This window comes from Entelurus aequoreus, linkage group LG18 (assembly GCF_033978785.1).
Source record: "Entelurus aequoreus isolate RoL-2023_Sb linkage group LG18, RoL_Eaeq_v1.1, whole genome shotgun sequence".
Lineage (NCBI taxonomy): Eukaryota > Metazoa > Chordata > Actinopteri > Syngnathiformes > Syngnathidae > Entelurus > Entelurus aequoreus.
In genome coordinates this window covers 42044431-42070873 of record NC_084748.1, presented here as the reverse complement: position 1 = coordinate 42070873, position 26443 = coordinate 42044431, and the positions used below count along the sequence as shown (strand labels likewise).

The 26443-nt window shown below is 38.6% G+C and overlaps 1 protein-coding gene across 1 annotated transcript; it reads left to right on the top strand.

Moving 5' to 3' along the window:
- The first annotated feature begins 1200 nt into the window (after positions 1 to 1200).
- stn1 (STN1 subunit of CST complex) lies at positions 1201 to 25344 on the top strand. The gene is made up of 9 exons (XM_062027177.1): positions 1201 to 1433; positions 8329 to 8424; positions 8621 to 8698; positions 13156 to 13332; positions 15246 to 15357; positions 20309 to 20459; positions 20566 to 20688; positions 20754 to 20826; positions 23514 to 25344. The coding sequence occupies exons 1-9, from the start codon at positions 1301 to 1303 to the stop codon at positions 23669 to 23671; spliced, it is 1101 nt and encodes a 366-aa protein (XP_061883161.1). The 5' UTR covers positions 1201 to 1300; the 3' UTR covers positions 23672 to 25344.
- Positions 25345 to 26443: the final 1099 nt, after the last annotated feature.

The following is a 26443-nucleotide window of genomic DNA, read 5'->3' as shown; positions in this document are numbered from 1 at the left end:
ACAAAGAGTGCATTAGTAGTTTTTATTTTGTTTAAAAAATGCACTATTGAATTTGTTTTACAATTGTATATAAAAAAGGGAGTATTTGTAAAACTATTTTGTTGATATTATTACACTGCCTTATATATACTTTGTTGGTACTTCTTTCAAAGTCTGAAGTCACAAAATCATTCTACGATCTTAGAATATTTCATGTAAAAAGTATTGGTATCAGAATTGGCAATATACTGGACTTGGATTCACTTGATTCGGATGGACACCAAAATGTGCATACTGTGATTGATAATCCCTATCGAGAGTAATATCAGTGTTTATTTATAATACATTAGCAAAATAAAGAAAACCACTTTTCACATTGTCATTGGGGGTATTGTCTGTAGAATTTTGAGAACAGAAAACTAATGTATTCCATTTTGGAATAAGACTATAACATTTACAAAGTGTGGAAAAAGTGAAGCGCTGTGAATACATTTGAGATCTATTTTATTATTTAGTTCAATTGTTGATATTGTTATATTATTTACAAACAAAAAGCAGTAATCTTGTGTTTACTTACTTTGAACAATTGACCTTTCTTTTTCTTTTTTTTTTTTACAATTATATGTAATGAAAGGGAATATTTGTTATAAATCTGTTTGTATTGTTAGAGTTTATTACATTGTTTTTTTTATTAAGTTTGTTGATGAATAATTGCGTCTTGGAAATCTCTGTCCTGGTTTTATTTATATACAAAAATCATTTAATAATAATAATAATAATACATTTTATTTATATAGCGCTTTTCTAAAAACTCAAAGGCACTTTACATAGTATAAAATCATAAAATCAGTACACACAGGACAGTTAAAAAGCAGTGGAGGCAGGACAAATTACAATAACATTTAATTACCCCCAAAAAATGTAGAGGGAATCGATATTGGCAATACTCTCCATGTATTTATATGGCATCAGATCGAAACCAAGATTTGCAGTATCGGCCAGCCCGACTCATACCTGCGTAAAACTACAACTCCCACCGGCCATGAGAAAAACATTAACCGCTTTGAATCTTTTTTTTTTTTTAGTTTCATAAAAATGTACCACATTTCAACCCATTTTAATACAAACACACAGTATTTTAAAAAAAACAAAAAAAAAACACTTAGTACAAACAATAATATACATCGAACACGCGCTGATGTGTATCACGTGACCAAATGTTTGTGCTTCCGGTTCCGGCAGAGAAACGAGAACCGCGAGTCTACGTACATGCCAGAAAAGAAAAGAAGGGACATTTATCATATTTCACCGTCACTATGATATGTCGGCAGACCAAATGGATCCTGCAGAAGAGCTCCCGTCCATGTTGTGGGGATTGGACCCGATATTTTCTGCCTTTGCCAGGCTTCACGTCAGAGACATCCTCCTCATGACGGAGTCCTCTCAAGTGCCAGGTAGCAGGGTCGACTCGGGTTTAGGACTGAAGAAGTTTTCTGATATCTTCATGTATCAACTCAACAACATAAACTTGTCTTTAGGTTGTGTTGGTTTTAATGCAGACGGCGCATCTTGACACTTACAGTCGTGATCAAAAGTTCGCATACACTTGTAAAGAGCATACATTTTTATAATTTTTGTTTCATCTTACCACAGAACTTTCCTCCAGAAGGTCTTATCTTTGTCCATGTGATGTCAGATGAAACAAAAATTGAGCTGTTTGGCCACAATACCTAGCAATATGTTTGGAGGAGAAAATCCCAGGAACACCAAGCCTACCGTCAAGCGTGGTGGTGGTAGTATTATGCTCTGGGCCTGTTTTGCTGCTAATAGAACTGGTGCTTTACAGAGAGTAAATGGGACAATGATAAAGGAGGATTACCTCCAAATTCTTCAGGACAACCTAAAATCATCAGCCAGGAGGTTGGGTCTTGTGCGCAGTTGGGTGTTCCAACAGGACAATGACCCCAAACACACGTCAAAAGTGGTAAAGGAATGGCTAAACCAGGCTAGAATTAAGGTTTTAGAATGGCCTTCCCAAAATCCTGACTTAAAGGCCTACTGAAATGATTTTTTTTTATTTAAACGGGAATAGCAGATCCATTCTATGTGTCATACTTGATCATTTCGCGATATTGCCATATTTTTGCTGAAAGGATTTAGTAGAGAAAATCGACGATAAAGTTCGCAACTTTTGCTCGCTGATAAAAAAAAGCCTTGCCTGTACCGGAAGTAGCGTGACGTCACAGGAGCTAGTATTCCTCACAATTCCCCATTGTTTACAATGGAGCGAGAGAGATTCGGACCGAGAAAGTGATGATTACCCCATTAATTTGAGCGAGGATGAAAGATTCGTAGATGAGGAAAGTTACAGTGAAGGACTTGAGAGACAGTGATGGACGTATCTTTTTTCGCTCTGACCGTAACTTAGGTACAAGCTGGCTCATTGGATTCCACACTCTCCTTTTTTTATTGTGGATCACGGATTTGTATTTTAAACCACCTCGGATACTATATCCTCTTGAAAATGAGAGTCGAGAACGCAAAATGGACATTCAGTGCCTTTTATCTCCACGACAATACATCGGCGAAATGCTTCAGCTACGAGCTAACGTGATAGCATCGTGCTTTAACTGCATATAGAAACAAAAAAATAAAGGATAGAAGGAAGGATAGATAGAAAATCAACAATACTATTAAACCGTGGACATGTAAATACACGGTTAATGCTTTCCAGGCTGGCGAAGGTTAACAATGCTGTGCTAACGACGCCATTGAAGCTAACTTAGCAACTTAGCAACGGGACCTCACAGAGCTATGCTAAAAACATTAGCTCTCCACCTACGCCAGCCAGCCCTCATCTACTCATCAACACCCGTGTTCACCTGCGTTCCAGCGATCGGCAGAAGGACGAAGGACTTCACCCGATGCGTTTGGCGGCCCGGAGACGTAGGAAGTCAAGGTGAGGTCGGCGGCTAGCGCGGCTAGCGCTCCAACAAAGTCCTCCTGGTTGTGTTGCTGTAGTCCGCTGCTAATACACCGATCCCACCTACAACTGTCTTCTTTGCAGCCTTCATTGTTCATTAAACAAATTGCAAAAGATGTCCAAAATACTGTGGAATTATGAAATGAAAACAGAGCTTTTTGTATAGGATTCTACGGGTACCATAACTTCCGTTACTCTGACTTCGTCACGCGCATACGTCATCATACCGCGACGTTTCAGCCGGATGTTTCCCGGGAAGTTTTAAAAGTCACTTTATAAGTTAACCCGGCCGTATTGGCATGTGTTGCAATGTTAAGATTTCATCATTGATATATAAACTATCAGACTGCGTGGTCGGTAGTAGTAGGTTTCAGTAGGCCTTTAAACGTGTGGACAATGCTGAAGAAACAAGTCCATTTTAGAAAACCAACAATTTTAGCTGAACTGCACTAGGGCTGCAACAACTAATCGATTAAATCGAATAAAATCGATTATAAAAATAGTTGGCGATTAATTTAGTCATTTATTCGTTGGATCTATTCTATGCGCATGCGCTGACGCTACGTTTTTTATTTATTTATTTTTTTACCTTTATTTATAAACTGCAACATTTACAAACCTCTGAGAAACAATAATCAAAATAATAGGGGTGTAACGGTACGTGTATTTGTATCGAACCGTTTCGGTTCAGTGCGCAGGTGTACCGAACGAGTTTCCACACGGACATATTAAGTAGCGTACTGCACGTTGTGTAAACAATACTCAAAATGCCGGACATTTGAGGCATTTAAGAAACTCCGCCCTGACAGCTCCGCAAAAGAGGACATATCCGGTGGAAAGAGGACGTATGGTCAGTCTATTAAATGTGATAAATCTATGGATAAAAAGCAGAGCCTGACAACGCATGCGCGTTTATCACAACTCTCTCGCTCTCTCTGTCTCTGCCCCTCCCTCACGGATGCTGCTGCACGCATAATTTGTTTTGTTTTTAACCTTCTTAACCCTGAACGTACATTGAAAATACACGCAACCCAAACTCGTTACACGTTGTGTAAACAATACTCAAAATGCTGGACATTTGAGGCATTTAAGACATTCCGCCCTGACAGCTCCGCAAAAGAGGACATGCCAGGTGGAAAGAGAACGTATGGTCAATCTAGATTACATTTTTTATTATCTATAACAGGGGTGTCAAAAGTGTGCATTTTTGTATCATTTTCCTTGTTTTATTTGGCAAGTTGAAAGAACATGGCGCCAGTATGCTGTTTTTTTCCCCAATAAAATACTGGAAAGGATAGAAATTTAGTTTGTCTCTTTTATCAGATTATTAATCGATTAATCTAAGTAATAATCGACAGATTAATCGATTATCAAATTAATCGTTAGTTGCAGCCCTAAACTGCACAAATTTTGTCAAGAGGAGTGGTCAAAAATTCAAGCAGAAGCTTGTGGATGGCTACCAAAAGCGCCTTATTGCAGTGAAACTTGCCAAGGGACATGTGAAATGAAGTGAAGTATATTTACATAGCGCTTTTCTCTAGTGAAACCCAATATCTAAATTACATTTAAACAAGTGTGGGTGGCACTGGGAGCAGGTGGGTAAAGTGTCTTGCCCAAGGACACAACGGCAGTGAATACGATGGCGGAAGCGGGATCGAACCTGGAACCCTCAAGTTGCTGGCACGGCCACTCTACCAACCGAGCTATACCGCCCCACAAGTAACCAAATATTAACATTGCTGTATGTATACTTTTGACCTAGCAGATTTGCTCACATTTTCAGTAGACCCATAATAAATTCATAAAAGAACCAAACTTCATGAATGTTTTTTGTGACCAACAAGTATGTGCTCCAATCACTCTATCACAAAAAAATAAGAGTTGTAGAAATGATTGGAAACTCAAGACAGCCATGACATTATGTTCTTTACAAGTGTATGTAAACTTTAGACCACGACTAAGTGTGTTGATCTAACTCGCACTCAGTGTTCAATAGCCTATAATCTACTGCCATCTGGTATTAAACGACATCTCAACAAAACATATGGAAAGCACTGGATTACACTTAGAAATGAATATGCTTTAAGAAGCAAAATCATTATTATCCAAGCTTATTTGGACTATTCCCATATCTTGCTATCATACATTTTCTTTGTACTGTAACTTCTCGCAAAACAGCTGAACACTTTTCAAATAAGATTCTCAAACCTCATCCATTTTATCATCACAGCTGGTGTTGTCAGTCTGTCAGTGTACTTTTTGTTGAAATTTTTTTTCTAATGTGTGCGAGTCAGGCAGGGCTAAAGCAATAACAAATGCCGTTGGTGTTTTTATAGCAGCAGATTTGAGACCATATTGCATTAAAAACTAGATTTTGACCCACTGAGACATTGTAACTGCAAGCAGTTCTGCTATTTCTGCAGACAATGTGGATAAACAGATTTTTCTGGCAACAAACATGAAGATTGAGTGGAAGTCACCAGGGTTAAAGGCTGGGGGAGGGGAAATAAAAGTTAATCTGAGGCTGAGTTGACTTGAAACTATTTAATGTTGCACTTTTTATATGTAGAAGAAAAGTTTTGTCATTTTATTTAATCCGAGCAACAACTTGAGGCAGTTTAATGTTGATTAACGTGGACCCCACGTATTCGGGTGTTACCATTTAGTGGTCAATTGTACGGAATATAGATAGATAGATAGGTAGATAGTACTTTATTGATTCGTTCAGGAGAGTTCCCTTAGGAAAATTAAAATTCCAGCAGCAAATTAAGATCGAATTTAAAAAGTAAAAAGTAAATAATGGGGGTATAAATGGAAACAAAATAGAAAAATATTACAATAGAATAAAAATAAAAAGCAACAATGAGAATACAATTATAACAGTAAAATAAGAACATAACAAGAGAAACTAGGCAGAGTTGACCATGTTATGAAAAAGTATTGCACTGTTATTGAGAGAGGAGTTGTACAGTCTGATGGCGTGTGGGACAAAGGAGTTTTTTAGTCTATTAGTCCTGCACTTGGGATGAAGCAGTCTCGCACTGAACAGGCTCCTCTGGCTACTGATAACGGTATGCAGAGGGTGACTGGCATCATCCAGGATGCTCACTAGTTATGTATATGTACTGCACTGTGCAATGTACTAATACAATTCTCAATCAATCAATCAATCAATCAATCAAAAAAAGCACTTTATATGTAGAAAGGTTTGGTTAAGAAACTATTCTAAGCCTTATCTTATTTAGTTTTTTTTTTATATATGTTGACTGCATTAAAGGCCTACTGAAACCTACTACCGACCACGCAGTCTGATAGTTTATATATCAATGATGAAATCTTAACATTGCAACACATGCCAATATGGCCGGGATAACTTATAAAGTGCAAATTTAAATTTCCCGCGAAACTTCCGGTTGAAAACGTCTATGTATGATGACGTATGCGCGTGACGTCAATCGTTGAAACGGAAGTATTCGGACACATTGAATCCAATATAAAAAGCTCTGTTTTCATCTCAAAATTCCACAGTATTCTGGACATCTGTGTTGGTGAATCTTTTGCAATTTGTTTAATGAACAATGACGACTGCAAAGAAGAAAGTTGTAGGTGGGATCGGTGTATTAGCGGCGGATTACAGCAACACAACCAGGAGGACTTTGAGATGGATAGCAGACGCGCTAGCCGCCGACCTCACCTTGACTTCCTCCGTCTCCGGGCCGCCGACCGTATCTATGATCGGGTGAAGTCCTTCGTCGCTCCGTCGATCGCTGGAACGCAGGTGAGCACGGGTGTTGATGAGCAGATGAGGGCTGGCGTAGGTGGATAGCTAATGTTTTTAGCATAGCTCTGTGAGGTCCCGTTGCTAAGTTAGCTTCAATGGCGTCGTTAGCAACAGCATTGTTAAGCTTCGCCAGCCTGGAAAGCATTAACCGTGTAGTTACATGTCCATGGTTTAATAGTATTGTTGATTTTCTGTCTATCCTTCCAGTCAGGGGTTTATTTCTTTTGTTTCTATCTTCATTTAAGCCCGATGCTATCACGTTAGCTCCGTAGCTAAAGAGCTTCGCCGATGTATTGTCGTGGAGTTAAAAGTCACTGTGAATGTCCATTTCGCGTTCTCGACTCTCATTTTCAAGAGGATACAGTATCCGAGGTGGTTTAAAATACAAATCCGTGATCCACAATAGAAAAAGGAGAAAGTGTGGAATCCAATGAACCCTTGTACCTAAGTTACGATCAGAGCGAAAAAAGATACGTCCTGCACTGCACTCCAGTCCTTCACTCTCACGTTCCTCATCCACGAATCTTTCATCTTCGCTCAAATTAATGGGGTAATCATCGCTTTCTCGGTCCGAATCGCTCTCGCTGCATTGTAAACAATGGGGAAATGTGAGGAGCCTTTCAACCTGTGACGTCACGCTACTTCCAGTACAGGCAAGGCTTTTTTTATCAGCGACCAAAAGTTGCGAACTTTATCGTCGATGTTCTCTACTAAATCCTTTCAGCAAAAATATGGCAATATCGCGAAATGATCAAGTGTGACACATAGAATGGATCTGCTATCCCCGTTTAAATTTTTAAAAAAAATCATTTCAGTAGGCCTTTAACCCTGGCAATGGACCCTGTGTGTATATGTATGTTATTCTACTTAGCATTCATGACTGCCTGCTGTTGCACTGATCAGCCTAGTGGTGGCTCACATCCATCACACATGGAGCTCTTTCTATTTTTGGGCAGAATTATTATAGTGTTCTCAATGTTATAAGGATAAAGCCATTGTTTACACATTTGGTAAATAAATAACCAAAACATTTATATTTTGTTGTTTTCTTACTGTACCGAAAATAGACCGAACCGTGACCTCTAAACCGAGGTATGTACCGAACCGAAATTTTTGTGTACCGTTACACCCTTACCTAAAATACATGTAGTTTATAAACACATGAATTATTGTTGGTGTCAAAATGTTCAAGACATGGTGTGAAGTCATTATTAATAGACATTAAGAAGTAGGATAAGATTATATAAACTCTGGTTCATCCTACACCTTTTTGGGACATGTTGAGTTGTGCAAGTGTAAACAGATGCGGTTCTAAAATGTAACTTGCTAATAAGCATGTCCCAAACAAATAAACCATGACCATTCTTTTACGTAAGCTATTGTAACCATGAATTGATTAACGTGGACCCCGACTTAAACAAGTTGAAAAACATATTCGGGTGTTACCATTTAGTGGTCAATTGTACGGAATATGTACTGTACTGTGCAATCTACTAATACAAGTTTAAATCAATCAATCAATAATAAGTTTGTTTTAGAAAAAATTGCTCTGATGACACTAATATGGCGCTTGTTTCTATCATAGATATTTACTTTTACAAATCCCATCCCATCTACAAAGTGGATGTGCTTGGGACAGTCGTGTACAAGAAGGAAAGAGAGGACTTCTTCAATTACGGAGGTAAACGTTTGTCGTGCTGTTTTGTCAGTTCCAAGTATAAGCTGTTTTAGTCAACTATATAGTGTACTATAATGTAGTCATTTAACTGGCCGTACTGAGTATATTTACATATATACATGTTCTCATATGTAAAAAGCACAGTTTTAGCCTCTTTTTCTGTTTGTGTGATGATTGTTGTCTTTTATTTTTTTAACAGTGGACGATGGCACCGGTGTCATCAGCTGCCTGTGTTGGAAAGATGACCTACTTAAGGAAGAGGTGGATTATGATAAACGTGAGTTTGTATTTAAATGAATTAGCACTAATCACAGTGTAAGGCAAAGCAAGCAATAACAAAACTATCACACACAAAAAATTAAAGGCCTACTGAAATTAATTTTTTTTATTTAAACGGGGATAGCAGATCCATTCTATGTGTCATACTTGATCATTTCGCGATATTGCCATATTTTTGCTGAAAGGATTTAGTAGAGAACATCGACGATAAAGTTCGCAACTTTTGGTCGCTGATAAAAAAAGCCTTGCCTGTACCGGAAGTAGCGTGACATCGCAGGTTGAAGGGCTCCTCACATTTTCCCATTGTTTACAATGCAGCGAGAGCGATTCGGACCGAGAAAGCGACGATTACCCCATTAATTTGAGCCAGGATGAAAGATTCGTGGATGAGGAACGTGAGAGTGAAGGACTAGAGTGCAGTGCAGGACGTATCTTTTTTCGCTCTGACCGTAATTAGGTACAAGCTGGCTCATTGGATTCCACACTCTCTCCTTTTTCTATTGTGGATCACGGATTTGTATTTTAAACCACCTCGGATACTATATCCTCTTGAAAATGAGAGTCGAGAACGCGACATGGACATTCACAGTGACTTTTATCTCCATGACAATACATCGGTGAAGCACTTTAGCTACGGAGCTAACGTGATAGCATCGTGCTTAAATGCAGATAGAAACAAAAGAAATAAGCCCCTGACTGGAAGGATAGACAGAAGATCAACAATACTACTATCAGGAGAAACCGAACCAAACACTGGACCTGTAACTACACGGTTAATGCTGTGCCGCCTGTCGAAGCCTAGCAATGCTGTTGCTAACGACGCCATTGAAGCTAACGTAGCTACGGGACTTCGTCAGAGCTATGATAAAAACATTAGCGCTCCACCAACGCCAGCCCTCATCTTCTCATCAACACCCGTGCTCACCTGCGTTCCAGCGATCGACAGCGCGACGAAGGACTTCACCCGATCATCGATGCGGTCGGCGGCTAGCGTCGGATAGCGTGTCTGCTATCCTCAAAGTCCTCCTGGTTGTGTTGCTGCAGCCAGCCGCTAATACACCGATCCCACCTACAGCTTTCTTCTTTGCAGTCTCCATTGTTCATTAAACAAATTGCAAAAGATTCACCAACACAGATGTCCAGAATACTGTGGAATTTGGCGATGAAAACAGAGCTGTTTGTATTGAGATACAATGTGTCCGAATACTTCCGTTTCAACCGTTGACGTCACGCGCAAACGTCATCATACATAGACGTTTTCAACCGGAAGTTTCACGGGAAATTTAAAATTGCACTTTATAAATTAACCCGGCCGTATTGGCATGTGTTGCAATGTTAAGATTTCATCATTGATATATAAACTATCAGACTGCGTGGTTGGTAGTAGTGGCTTTCAGTAGGCCTTTAAAGACAATGACTAAATTACAATAATAACTTCCTCTAATTTGATTTTGACATTATTATTTATTTAATCTTCTGATAGATAAAACATTAACACCAACGAGAGCATATTAAAACTCTGACAGACTCTATTCCACCTATTTGAATGATGAACTATATCACATTCAGAAAAGTAGAAATGTCGACAAATGCAGTTAAAATACTATAAACCGCAACATGTAAGTTTAAAAAAACAACAAAAAAAACATTATGATTTGTACATTTTCACAGTGTTGGCGGTAGGAATTTTCAAAATGGGTTCCCAGGGACCCTATCAAGTCATAAAAACGGGGTCTTACAGTAAATTTTTGGGGTCCCACTTTTTTGTAAGTGTTTTGAAAACAAATGATAAATGTTTGTATTATCCTGTTGTATCTCACATTCTGTATTGTGTTTTGGAAAAAGGTTGTCATAATTGTTACTTAATTAATTAAAACAAATAATGCAAAAGAAATCAAATGTTTATGCTTATGTAAATTAATTCATTTATAAACATTCATTCACTTTCTTCTTTCCTTCATGGATCTAAACTTTACCGCTGCTGATAGTTTTTTCTATATTTGTATTTAATAAGTTGTAGGTGTATTTATTTCAGTATAAAAGTGTAAAACGTTTTTTGCTTCGGTCATGAAATGATGATAATGGTGTGCCAGGGCATACATACATTATTTATTTAATGCTTAAATCTCTAGTCTACATCAACTTCAGATCTATCCGTGAATTCTAAGTTGTTGTTTTTTTATTGTAGTTTTTTTGTTTGTTTATTTTCTGCCCTTTTTGTCAAAGAAAACTATGTTTTTCTTATGGCAAACACACAAAATATGCAAAATCTTCCACAAAAACTATTTTTCAAAGTGGAATATTTGATGTGGAGTAATCGAAGCCTTGGATAGGTCAATAATTCATAAAAACATTGATTTTGATTCAATATTATGTTTTGAAGAAAAAAACAGCTTTGTTTTATTAGTCAACATTGCAACTTTTTCTAAATGACATTTCACCTGTAAGCTTTTTTATTCCACTTTTGTTATGTTTTTGTTAAGTTTAATAGTACTTTTAGAATGTGCTGTGGGCCTTTAAAACATTCGCTGTGGGCCACACTTTTGACACCCCTGCTATAGATTATAATATATATATATATATATATATATATATACACTACCGTTCAAAAGTTTGGGGTCACATTGAAATGTCCTTATTTTCAATGAAGATAACTTTAAACCGGTCTTAACTTTAAAGAAATACACTCTATACATTGCTAATGTAGTAAATGACTATTCTAGCTGCAAATGTCTGGTTTTTGGTGCAATATCTACATAGGTGTATAGAGGCCCATTTCCAGCAACTATCACTCCAGTGTTCTAATGGTACAATGTGTTTGCTCATTGGCTCAGAAGGCTAATTGATGATTAGAAAACCCTTGTGCAATCATGTTCACACATCTGAAAACAGTTTAGCTCGTTACAGAAGCTACAAAACTGACCTTCCTTTGAGCAGATTGAGTTTCTGGAGCATCACATTTGTGGGGTCAATTAAACACTCAAAATGGCCAGAAAAAGAGAACTTTCATCTGAAACGCGACAGTCTATTCTTGTTCTTAGAAATGAAGGCTATTCCACAAAATTGTTTGGGGTCACATTGAAATGTCCTTATTTTTGAAGGAAAAGCACTGTACTTTTCAATGAAGATAACTTTAAACTAGTCTTAACTTTAAAGAAATACACTCTATACATTGCTAATGTGGTAAATGACTATTCTAGCTGCAAATGTCTGGTTTTTGATGCAATATCTACATAGGTGTATAGAGGCCCATTTCCAGCAACTATCACTCCAGTGTTCTAATGGTACAATGTGTTTGCTCATTGGCTCAGAAGGCTAATTGATGATTAGAAAACCCTTGTGCAATCATGTTCACACATCTGAAAACAGTTTAGCTCGTTACAGAAGCTACAAAACTGACCTTCCTTTGAGCAGATTGAGTTTCTGGAGCATCACAATTGTGGGGTCAATTAAACGCTCAAAATGGCCAGAAAAAGAGAACTTTCATCTGAAACTCGACAGTCTATTCTTGTTCTTAGAAATGAAGGCTATTCCACAAAATTGTTTGGGTGACCCCAAACTTTTGAACGGTAGTATATATATATATATATATATATATATATATATATATATATATATATATATAATATACGTGCACATTATTCAGTCTGAGGAGTAATTGTTTGACATTTCTTTATTTAAACGGTTACCCAGCGTCACCTCTGTGTGTCACCAAAGTATTCACAGTGTGTAGAAATGTGTGTACGACAGCCATGAAGTGTATTTCCACGTTCAGTTCACTCTTGATACATCTTAACTTTGCTGTGAAAAAGGGCAAACGCCAGGTTTTTGTGCATACGCTATCTTGAGATAGATACAGATATGTAGGAGGTGGGCTTACAATCTATACCACGGAATTGTATGGAAGTGTATTGACGAGCTTTTTATGTGTGTATGGGCGAGAATGAACAAGTACCATCAAATGTATTCATGGCGATCCACATGAATGTATGGGAAACACTAAAATCAGTAAGGGGTCAAATATGTATTTTCAATGCATTTTTTTTACTTGTGCTTGCATGGGTTTTCTCTGGTATTCCGGATCCCTCGCGCATCCCAAAAACATGCACGCTAATTGGAGACTGACTGGTGACCAGTCAAAGTGTACATTGCCTCCCACCCAAAGTCTGCTGCAATAAGCTCCAGCTCACCCAAGACCATTATTAGCAAGCACCAATCAAAAGACGAACCAAAAAATGTAATCCCTTTGCAAGCTACGCACTCTTACATTATAAATACTACATTGACTTAGCAGTATATTATTGATTAGTGCAGTTTTACATTTATTCATTGGCTGCTGCATGGCACGAGTAGTTAGCACTGTTGTGTCACAGGAAGCTGGCTGGAGGAGTTATTGCAATGTTGACATCAAATTCATCATTAATTCCGACACGATCATCTATTATCATGTCACAGTAGGGGGGAAGAAGCCGAGTGATGAGGATCAGGGAGCATTCAATCCAATTGCTGAACTGAAAAAGCTGAAGCAGGCCCAGCAGAGCCGGTGCCATCTGGAGATTGGAGAGCTTCTGCGAGTCAGAGGGCCGGTGAAGACGTCCCGGGACCAGAGGGAGATCACAGCGTTCACCTACTGTGAGTGGTATTGTGTATTTGCTCCATCTACAGGGTGCAGGTAGTATTACTTTAAAGCCAGGCTTTCAAACATCTTTCTTTTGGTTAACAATCTAAACAAATTTTTTTTTAGAATTTTGTTGGTTGAAATCTAGGTTACAAAGGCATGCTTTTATTTTGAAGCTTACTTTGCATTTAAAAGGAAGTAAACGTTCATGTTTTAATGCTGTGTGTAGTGTAACGTGACTAAAAATGTTGCTGTTGTCATTTCACTCTGTTGAGCAACGATGATAAAGTTTACAATCTTACATTACTTAAACATAAAAGGAGCCATTTTTCATAAAATGGATCCCTTTGGGTTCTCAAATTGTATGTCGACTAGGGATATCCGATAATATCGGAAAATGCTTTAAAATGTAATATTGGAAATTATCGGTATCGGTTTCAAAATTATCGGTATCGGTTTCAAAAAGTAAAATTCATGACTTTTTAAAAACGCTGCTGTGTACACGGACGTAGGGAGAAGTACAGAGCGCCAATAAACCTTAAAGGCACTGCCTTTGCGTGCCGGACCAATCACATAATATCTACGGCTTTTCACACACACAAGTGAATGCAAAGCATACTTGGTCAACAGCCATACAGGTCACACTGAGGATGGCCGTATAAACAACTTTAACACTGTTACAAATATGCGCCACACTGTGAACCCACACTAAACAAGAATGACAAACACATTTCGGGAGAACATCCGCACCGTAACACAACAGAAACACAACAGAACAAATACCCAGAACCCCTTGCAGCACTAACTCTTCTGGGACATTCCCAAATAATTTATTTTAGATTTTTAAGATCGAAACTGTTGCTGCCATTATGATGTACAGTGATGTTTTTTAAATACAAAGTATTTCAATGGTTGGCTTTTGCATGATGTACTAGTTACTAAGGTAATCTAATTAGTTACTATGGTAATCTACGTCACAGCAGCTCAGACGATGCACCAAGCAGTGTGGGTGGGGAGCGAGTGTTTCCGGAGCGGCCAGCCTGAAATGCGGGTCTCAGGGACAGACGCAGAAGGAGATTTTTTCACAAAGTTTCAAAGCTTAGTGATATATCAGATCGTAGGTGGGTTTTTTTTACCCTTCGCGTTCATATTTCACTGTGTTTGTTGCCATTTTGTTGTGTATCGCTTGATTGTAAAATATCTCGATCGAGAGGGAGTGTGACGATCATATGTTGTCAATATTCAGTGTCTTATCGTTCATAGTTAATATTGTAAATCCCACATTCTTTATTGTCATGTACATTCTGGGTGTCTTATTGAGTAAACAAATTTAAAACTCCATTCCGTTATTTAAGGCGGTCTGTCATAACGTTTTAGCATTCAATCAGACATTATTGGGAGGTTTTGTATTAGTGTTCCTAAAAATAGATATACCGGCCCCAAGACAAATTTTTTTCTCTAAATTTGGACCTCCGAGTGAAAATAATTGCCCAGGCCTGATGTAAAGTATGTTGTGGGCTAATTGGTCGACGTATTGCATTACTATTAGACTGCATTTATTATTTTCAATAAAGAAAAATTTGGTTTTGGAAAATGTTCACCAAGATTTTGCCCCATTATTCTGAATTGAGTCACCAAACAAAGAATCCAACATGTATTTTGCAAAATTAGCCACCATAGAGCCAAAGAAAGTTGATTTCCGGTAATAACTCTTTGCAAAGTATGAAGGTGGTGCCCGTTTGGTCTTTGCCAACAAGTCAAAAAGTAGAAGTGATGTTCAATGTTCATACATTTTTCTCATCTTCATCAGACCTTTTGAAACAAGTGACGAGGTACTACTATTCGTGGAGAAAGAAAAAATCCCAGCCGACCACAAATCCACACAATCTCTATCCTGTCAGTCACTTCTGTGGTGGTGTGTTCCCAGATAAAGTGGATGACCCGGCGATGGCAGGCCAAATAGACTGGATGACAGATGTTCTTCAGCTGTACAGACAGTTCTACGACAAACCACTCCATCTAGAACCCAATGTCACGAGGTACGTCACATGCTGTCAAAATACAGCCTTCAGAAATGTTTTGCTCTTGTCTGAAACATCAGGTGGGGTTCAAACTTTTTCACATGACTCACATTGACAAATGACTTGTTAGAAATTACTTAGCCCTTCAAAATGTTTTTAAACCTACAGTACAGGCCAAAAGTTTGGACACACCTTCTCATTCACAACACAACTGATGGTCCCGACCCCGTTGATAAAGCAAGACATTCCACTAATCAACCCTGATAAGGCACACCTGTGAAGTGAAAACCATTTCAGGTGACTACCTCTTGAAGCTCATGGAGAGAATGCCAAGAGTGCGCAAAGCAGTAATCAGAGCAAAGGGTGGCTATTTTGAAGAAACTAGAATATAAAACATGTTTTCAGTTATTTCACCTTTTTTTTGTTAAGTACATAACTCCACATGTGTCTCATTCATAGTTTTGATGCCTTCAGTGACAATCTACAATGTAAATAGTCATGAAATTAAAGAAAAGGCATTGAATGAGAAGGTGTGTCCAAACTTTTGGCCTGTACTGTATGTTGCTCAAGACGTGCTAGCCAGCCCTCTTAAAGACGTGTACCACATTTTGTAGTCCATCTACTTTATGAGGTCAAAGTTCGGGGTTTAATAACAGCATATTGGTGTTGAATAAAAAAAAAAATTAAAATAGCACATGAAATAGGGATGTCCCCATCAGCATTTTTGGCCTTTGATCCCATCCAATTCTTTTGTCCTCAAATCCCATTCGATTTCAAGTCCCGATCCGATACTTTGACAATGTTATTATTACATTATGGAACTGAAAATCTTTTTAGTAAGTAAATACACTTTTATTTTTGTAAAATCGAAATGGAAAAACTAGAAATGGTTTTTACTAAATAAGCTTTTTTTATTTTAAAATAAAGAGATGCACCTTTAAGTGATAAACAACATAGGCTACCATAAATATTTCATCCATCCATCCATTTTCTACCGCTTGTCCCTTTCGGGGCCAATAGAAATAAATTGTACTTACCAAATTCAAAATGCCCTTACTCAACTCAACAGTGCTCTTATTGGTTTCACCCAAAAATACAGCTTTGACAACAGTTTTCCGCGGGCTAAGGGTAAACCAGTTGATGCCAGCGTGTCTGATTGCTCACCTGTCAAACCCATTGCGTTGATGAGCCATGAGCATTGGCGACGTTCTTATTTTTGTTTGTTTAAAAATTTTAAAGTTTCGAGCCACTGACATACTGCAACATTAAAACTAGGGATGTCCGATAATATCGGACTGCCGATATTATCGGCCGATAAATGCTTTGAAATGTAATATCGGAAATTATCGGTTTCAAAATTATCGGTATCAGTTTCAAAATGTAAAATGTATGACTTTTTAAAACGCCGCTGTGTACACGGACGTAGGGAGAGGTACAGAGCGCCATATACCTTAAAGGCACTGCCTTTGCATGCCGGCCCAGTCACATAATATCTACAGCTTTTCACAAACACAAGTGAATGCAAGGCATACTTGGTCAACAGCCATACAGGTCACACTGAGGGTGTCCGTATAAACAACTTTAACACTGTTACAAATATGCGCCACACTGTGAACCCACACCAAACAAGAATGACAAACACATTTCGTGAGAACATCCGCACCGTAACACAACATAAACACAACAGAACAAATACCCAGAACCCCTTGCAGCACTAACTTTTTTCCATAACTTGAGTTGATTTATTTTGGAAAACCTTGTTACATTGTTTAATGCATCCAGCGGGGTATCACAACAAAATTAGGCATAATAATGTGTTAATTCCACGACTGTATATATCGGTATCGGTTGATATCGGAATCGGTAATTAAGAGTTGGACAATATCGGAATATCGGCAAAAAAGCCATTATCGGATATCTCTAATTAAAACGGTGACTTTTTGTTAAGTGCAAAAAAAAAGGTTAAAATTTAAACATGGCGATACTAAGCCCATTTATGAATTTGTTTCGATTATTAGCCACCGGAAGACAGATTTGCACTTGCATGAAAGCTGTATCGTCATTATATTTAGGACATATTACAACACAATTACCGCAGCATCTGTTTGATAAGAGTCTAAATATCAAATGAAAACAGCACAATTGGCGTAAGTTCACAAATCTTTTATCGCCCATTATTCTTATGTCTCTAATCAAAGTCACAAGTCGGGTTGTACGGTATACCGGTATTAGTATAGCACCGCGATACTAGTGAATCATATTCGATACTATACCGCCTCTACAAAGTTGTCGTCACCTCGTGTCATTGCTGGTTTACCAGCAGACGAGCATGTTTGGCAGCGCACAATCACAGAGTACTTACAAGCAGACACAGTGTGTAGACAGAAAAGGGAGAATGGACGCATTTTGGCTTAAAAACTAACGATAAAGGTGAAGTTATAACACTGAAACACCCTCAGGAAGAGGTGCTTTAAAATATGGCTAGCTAGCTAGCGGCTAAAGTCCATCCGCAGTCTGTAGTGTTTTAGCTACTTCTAAATCACTACTCGTCGCCTCCATGGCGACAAATAAAGTAAGTTTCTTACAAGTATCATCCCTGCAGGACGAGGAATAGCTAAACATGCTTCACTACACACCGTAGCTCACCGGCGTCAAAATGTAAACAAACGCCTTTGGTGGATCTACACCTAACATCCACTGTAATGATACCAACTGCAGGAGCGTAGCTAGTCGATACTACTATGATTACATCGATATTTTTTGGCATCACATCTTCTTTCGGTTTTTTTACATTTATATTATGTTTATAAACTCGGGAAATATGTCCCTGGACACATGAGGACTTTGAATATGACCGATGTATGAACCTGTAACCACTTGGTATCGGATTGATACCCAAATTTGTGGTATCAAACAGCAGAAGAATAAGTGTGTGGAAGTCGCTTCCTAGCAGCTCCACTGTAGACATGGCACAAGAGCCAAGCGTGCAGGTTTAACAAAGTTTTAATGTTTTTAAAAAGGTTTTTCGGCATGTCGTGACGTTGCCGTCACTCCCAATCCTCTCTCTCGCTCTGCTCCCGGCCGCTTACTGTTAAAGACAACGGATGATTAGATTAACACGTACCACCTGTGCAATCTAATCCCCTGCCAGCTGTGTCTCGCCGTCAGCACATGCCCCGCCCCTGCCCGCTGGTGCTCGTCCTCAGTACCATGGACAGCGGCGGTGACTTTTCCTCTTACAGGCAGCGCTGACTTACACCTGCCCCCACAAACTGATTATTACATTTTAACAGAAGTGTAGATAGAACATATAAAAAGAGGAAGTAAGCAGATATTAACAGTAAATGAACAAGTAGATTAATAATTCATTTTCTACCACTTGTCCTTAATAATGTTGACAAAATAATAGAATGATAAATGACACAATATGTTACTGCATATGTCAGCAGACTAAATTAGGAGCCTTTGTTTGTTTACGTACTACTAAAAGACAAGTTGTCTTGTATGTTCACTATTTTATTTAAGGACAAACTTGCAATAATAAACATATGTTTAATGTACCCTAAGATTATTTTTTCAATAATGCCATTTTTTGTGGTCCCCTCTATTTAGAAAAGTATCGAAATACCTTTTGGTACCAGTACCGGTACCAAAATATTGGTATCGGCACAACACTAGTCCCAAGTAAATGCACAAGCTACGGGTATTTCTTGTATTGATTTTTGCTCAGCTTATGGGGCGTCGACATAAGTGGAACCACTGTAAAAAATATATGTGAAGTAGGGCTGGGCGATATATCGATATACTCGATATATCGCGGGTTTGTCTCTGTGCGATATAGAAAATGACTATATCGTGATATTCGAGTATACATTCTCAAGCAGTTGCTTTTAGCTGCGGGCATTACACGACAGGCTCTTCTCACTCTTTCTTGTCTCTCCTTCTCACAGAGACTTAAAACAAGCGCACCTTCTTACATACGTCACATACGAATACGCCCTCGCGTAGCAGAGAGGTAGTAGCATGGCTGAAGCTAGCTGTGGTGCGAGTGGTAATACGAGAGAAAGAAGGTGCAAATCTGGTAACAAATGAAGGAAGAATTAATTCCCAACCAGGCGGTGGTTTGGCTTCAAGCGGGAAAATGACGAACAGACAACCGTAATTTGTCAAGTGTGGGGCAAAAGTGTAGCTACAAAAAGAGCATTACTGCTAATATGTAGCATAATTTGAAAAGTCACCCGCTAGAGAATGAAGAGTGTTTGAAACTCCGCATGTCAACATCTCCGTTCGGTGCCACACCCACAAAATGCAGAGACAACCATTTCCACATCAACACCGTATGAAAAAAATAGTCCACGACAGAAGGAGATAACGTCCGCAGGAACCTACCACATAGTGAAGGACATACACTATTTGATTTCCTATTATGCAGCTCATTTTTATTTGACAGTTATTGAAATATCTTGTGTGACATCATGCACAAAAGTGCACTTTATTTGTTCTAAACTATTGTAGTGGCGTTCTGTACAAAAAGTGCACTTTAATTTAGTGTTGTTTTGATATGTCATCTTAGTGACATCATGCACAAAAGTGCACTAATAGCTTGTTTTAAAATGTCTGACAATCTTGCACTTTCTGTTTGGAAATGACATGAATGTTTGTGCCACTGCTTAATAACTGTTTAATAAATACACTTTTGCTAAATTGACTTAGTTGTGATTTCCCTCTCTGCATGAAAGTTTAAAATGAGCATATATTAATGCAGTATGAAGAAGAATGTTTTAATGTAGACACATAGAATCATCATACTGCTGTGATTATATGCATCAAGTGTTCATTCAAGGCTAAGGCAAAATATCGAGATATATATCGTGTAACGCGATATGGCCTAAAAATATCGAGATATTAAAAAAAGGCCATATCGCCCAGCCCTAATGTGAAGTATTTTGATTGTTGTATCTGTTTCCAGCGATTGTCCGAGGAGTTCCCTTAGTAAGGCAACGCAAATCTTGAAGGATTTTCTCCAGCAGAAGCGTGTGAGCAAGTTCACACCCCATGATGTTCAGGACCTCCTGCAGCCTCTTTTCCTCGACCGGACTGAAACAGCATCTGCAGACCAGGTGCACCAGAAAAACAATAATTGTTGAAGAAAAAATACAAGGACACATTAATAGTATATCCCTAAAGAACCTTCTTTGGAAGCATTATGACTCTGTTGTTGTTCAGGAAGCTGTGGCGGGTCCGTCCACATGTCAGCAGCCGGGTCAGCTCCTTAAAGAGACCCTGCAACTCTTACAGGATGAGGGCCTGGTGTACCGCAGGTTAAAGTCCCAGGATGAAGTCTATTTTGTAAGAAACGGCAGTTTTGAAGCATGAGCGTGGGTTGTTATTTTGATCCTCTTCTTTCTCTCTAGGTGACGGCACATGATAAAGATCTTCTCATGGCGGTGAAAGACATAATCAGGGAGGACTCCAAAAGAGAGAAGTGTACGTTTTTAGTTTGAAGCCTGCTTTACTTGTGGGCTGACATGCAGTTCAGTCTAGTTCAGTTTCAGTTTATTTGGAACATGCATACGATACAATGTAATGGCATCACATATTTCCAGTTGTTTTATTACAGCACGTCCGAAAAGGAGTAGGAAGAAGCTGAGCTTATTTAATCCTACCACTTTTCATACCAAAGCAATTTTATCCCATTTCCTTGTTCTCTGTAACAGAACACTGAATAAATAAATAAATATCATAGTAAGTAAACAAATATTAAATACATAAATAATCTTTATCTAAAAATAACCCCCCCAAAAAACAAAACAAACAAAAAAAAGGTTTCAATATGTTCATCATAATTCTTGTTCTGTGTACTTTGTGAACACTTGTAGTTTGAACAGTCTCTTAAAGTGAATCATATTGGTGCTTTGTTAGATTTTTTTGGTTAATCCATTCCGTCATTTAATTCCACATACTGCTAAAGGTTTTAAGTGTTGTACGTGCATATAAATGTTTTAAATTACATTTTCCTCTAAGGTTATATTTAGAGATGTCCGATAATGGCTTTTTTGCCGATATTAGATATTCCGATATTGTCCAACTCTTAATTACAGACTCTGATATCAACCGATACCGAAATATACAGTCGTGGAATTAACACATTATTATGCCTAATTTTGTTGTGATGCCCCGCTGGATGCATTAAACCATGTAACAAGGTTTTCCAAAATAAATCAACTCAAGTTATAGAAAAAAATGCCAACATGTTAGTGCTGCAAGGGTTTCTGGGTATTTGTTCTGTTGTGTTACGGTGCGGATGTTCTCCCGAAATGTGTTTGTCATTCTTGTTTGGTAATGGTTCACAGTGTGGCGCATATTTGTAACAGTGTTAAAGTTGTTTATATGGCTACCCTCAGTGTGACCTGTTTGGCTGTTGACCAAGTATGCTTTGCATTCACTTATGTGTGTGTAAAAGCCGCATATATTATGTGACCGGGCCGGCACGCTGTCTGCATGGAGGAAAAGCGGACGTGACGACAAGTTGGAGAGGAAGCTAAAGGCAGTGCCTTTAAGGCACGCCCCCAATATTGTTGTCCGGGTGGAAATCGGGAGAAATTCGGGAGAATAGTTGCCCCGGGAGATTTTCAGGAAAGGCACTGATATTCGGGAGTCTCCGGGAAAATCGGGAGGGTTGGTGAGTATGCCATACGTCCGTGTTTTACCGGATATGTACCGCTCCGTACAGCGGCGTTTTAAAAAGTCAGTAATTTTACTTTTTGAAACCGATATCGATCATTTCCGATATTACATTTTAAAGCATTTATCGGCCGATAATATCGGACATCTCTATAAATAATCTTTATCTAAAAAAAAAAAAAAGATGTTCATCATGATTCTTGTTCTGTGTACTTTGTGAACACTTGTAGTTTGAACAGTCTCTTAAACTGAATCATATTGGTGCTTTGTTTGATTTTTTTGCTTAATCCATTCCATAATTTAATTCCACATACTGATATGCTAAAGGTTTTAAGTGTTGTACGAGCATACACATGTTTTAAATGAGATTTTCCTCTAAGGCAGGGGTCACCAACCTTTTCGAAACCAAGAGCTACTTCTTGGGTACTGATTAATGCGAAGGGCTACCAGTTAGATACACACTTAAATAAATTGCCAGAAATAGCCAATTTGCTCAATTTACCTTTAACTCTATGTTATTATTAATAATTAATTATATTTATCTATGTGGAAACAATGATCATCTTAATGATTTCTCACAATAAATATATATAGAAACATAAATATCAATGTGCAACACTTTATTTTTATATTTTCTCTAAGTGCACATTTTTCAAATTGAACATTTTCAAATGATCACTTCTAAGACAGTCTTGTGAAATAACAATATCCCATTTTAACTAGCTAGCCACTAACATTTTTGAACAAATCACGAATTACTTTGCACCGTGTTTGTACAAATAATAACTCATGTAAAATACAAAAGTCAACTCTCAAATTTTTAAATAAATCATGTCACACTTTGAACTGGACACCAAATCTGTCATCTGTTTCTTTGTCAGTTAGTGAAGACCAAGTCTTTAAAATATTTTCTTGGATTTTCAAATTCTATTTGAGTTTTGTCTCTCTTAGAATTAAAAATGTCGAGCAAAGTGAGACCAGCTTGCTAGTAAATAAATACAATTTAAAAAATAGAGGCAGCTCACTGGTAAGTGCTGCTATTTGAGCTATTTTTAGAACAGGCCAGCGGGCTACTCATCTGGTCCTTACGGGCTACCTGGTGCCCGCGGGCACCGCGTTGGTGACCCCTGCTCTAAGGTTGTATTTTTCCTCTTTTGTTGAGAAGAATTGTTGTACATTCTTGGGTAGCAGGTTATAGTTTGCTTTGTACATAATTTTAGCTGTTTGCAAATGCACCAAATTGTTGAATTTCAATATTTGTGTGGGTTTGTATGTTCTCTATATCCAACATTATGTATTATTCTAATTGATCTATTTTGTAACACCGTTAATGAATGAAGCGCACTTTTGTAGTTGTTTCCTCGTATTTCTACACAATAACTCAGATATGGTAACACTCGTGTTAAGAATATGAAGTGATTTTTGGTCGAGAACATGTTTTGCTTTAGTCATTATTGACCTGACATATGTTTTCCTTGTGTGCTTTTTAGTCGGAGAGAAGGGTTGCCATGTCCTCCACATTCTGTCCGCAGTCAGGCAGCGCCACAGCCTCAACGTGAGCAAAGCGGCCCTCCAGCTGGTCCTCCAATCATTGGAGTGCAACAGTGACATCGTCAGCACCCGAGATAATCATTACACTATGTTTTAGGCTCTATGAGACACATGTGCATTGTTTTTATTAATGAATCATGCAAATTGCGCTCCAGGATTCATCATGATGGGTCAAACAATACTGAAGCATCCATGTACACTTTATTGCCAAAAGTATTTGGCCACCCATCCAAATGATGAGAATCAGGTGTCCTAATCACTTGGCCCGGCCACAGGTGTATAAAATCAAGCACTTAGACATGGAGACTGTTTATACAAACATTTATGAAAGAATGGGCCGCTCTCAGTGATTTCCAGCGTGGAACTGTCGTAGGATGCCACCTGTGCAACAAATCCAGTCGTGAAATTTCCTCGCTCCTAAATATTCCAAAGTCAACTGTTGGTTTTATTATAAAAAAAATGGAAGAGGTTGGGAACAACAGCAACTCAGCCACCAAGTTGTAGGCCACGTAAACTGACAGAGAGGGGTCAGCGGATGCTGAAGTGCAGTGTGAAGACTTTCTGCACAGTCAGTTGCTACAGAGCTCCAAACTTCATGTGACCTTCCAATTAGCCCACGTACAATACGCAGAGAGCTTCATGGAATGGGTTTCCATGGCCGAGCAGCTGCATCTAAGCCATACATCACCAAGTCCAATGCAAAGCGTGGGATGCAGTGGTGTAAAGCACGTCGCCACTGGACTCTAGAGCAGTGGAGACGCCTTCTCTGGAGTAATAAATCACACTTTTGAAAGATTGTACGCGTCCTCTTTTATTTGGACTTTCCCTGATTACATGGCAACAGCTGTTTCTAAGGGAGGGGGGTCGTAAACAGCCGCTGCCTTTGGATACAGAACAGTTCAAAGAAAAGGTCGTAAAACAGTTCAAAGAAAAGGTGCCTGGAGCTTGCGTCAGGTCCTGCTTTGTAGATCTCGGGTCAAGATGAAATCTTCCTGTGGATTACAATAGAAGAAAGAAACAGACGCCTTCATGTCGCTTCCCATCGTACACAGTGGAGTTTTACAAGCCTTCTGCTTGGTAGGATCAAAGACAGCTTTTGTCCTCTCGCAGGGCGAGCTGAACTCGATGTAACACAAAGTTTTGTGATAACTTAGATACAATTATTGTGACACAGAGTGGTGTGGATGAACTTGACAGAGTCCTGACCTGAACCAGATAGAACACCTTTGGGATGAATTAGAACGGAGACTGAGAGCCAGGCCTTCTCGACCAACATCAGTGTGTGACCTCACCAATGCGCTTTTGGAAGAATGGTGTAAAATTCCTATAAACACACTCCGCAACCTTGTGGACAGCCTTCCCAGAAGGGTTGAAGCTGTAGTAGCTGCAAAAGGTGGACCGACATCATACTGAACCCTATGGGTTAGGAATGGGATGGCACTTCAAGTTCATATGTGAGTCAAAGCAGGTGGCAATATAGTGTATTATGAAACAGAAAAATAGGAAAAGTTGTAAAATGTGGGGTCTTTTTAATCTTAAAACATCAAATAGGGTAAATGTTTATTTTCCTGTTTACTATTTGGCTTATTGACTAGAGTTGCACGATTCATAGCTATTTGTTTAGGGGAAAAAAACGATAATATTTGCAGTTCAAATGTAGTGACTTTCTAATCCAGCAGATGGAGCCATTATGAAACACCAACACAGTATCAGTGCAGTGATTTTGGCCTCGTTCACACTGCAGGTCAATTTCGATTTTTTTGCCCATATATATATATATATATATATATATATATATATATATATATATATATATATATATATACCTGTATCAGATTTTTTTTCATGCCAAAGTGAACAGTACAATTTAGATTTCTATTGACATGCCATTGGGCAGGTTCTTTTACATCAGCTTCGGACTTAATTTAGCGAAAATGTTTGAGTTTTGAAGCAATAAATATTTCTGCACTGATTTTTTTGTTATGATCCGTAGCACGGATCATGTTTTGTCTGTTAGTTTTGACTACCTTAGTTCTGTTTCAGCACCCCCTGTTTTGTGTCTCCTTGGTTACCATGGGTGCTGATTGGTTGCAGCTGCCTCTGATTAGTGTCTGGGATGCTCACCTGCTGCCAGGCACTAATCAGAGTGCTTTTAAATCCTGTTTCTTTCCACACTCAGTCTGGCTTCCTACTGTAACGATCAGGTCGCGTTGTGATGCGGGGGTTGTTCTCCCAAGATGCAGATGGGTTGCGGACACAGTGTGAAGGTGGGAAATTATTTATTTTAACAATAAATCAGGCATGAAAAAACTAAAAAGTGCTCATAGCACGGGAGGCAAAGCTAAAGGGGCTAGCGTGGGAGCTAGCATACAAAATGAATCAAAATACCGTCGTTAACTGTCGCATGTTTACCGTGAATTGATTAATGTAGACCCCGACTTAAAGAAGTTGAAAAATGTATTCGAGTGTTACCATTTAGTGGTCAATTGTATGGAGTATGTACTGTACTGTGCAATCAACTAATAAAAGTTTCAATAAATCAAGTGTAGCAAACTAGGAAGCCAGACTGAGTGTGGAAAGAAGCGGGATTTAATAGCACTCTGATTAGTGCCTGGCCGCAGGTGAGCATCCCATACACCAGGGGTCGGCAACCCGCGGCTCTAGAGCCGCATGCGGCTCTTTAGCGCCGCCCTAGTGGCTCTCTGAAGCTTTTTCAAAAATGTATGAAAAATGGAAAAAGATGAGGGGAAAAAATATATATTTTTTGTTTTAATATGGTTACTGTAGGAGGACAAACATGACACAAACCTCCCTAATTGTTATAAAGCACACTGTATTAAACATGCTTCACTGATTCGAGTATTTGGCG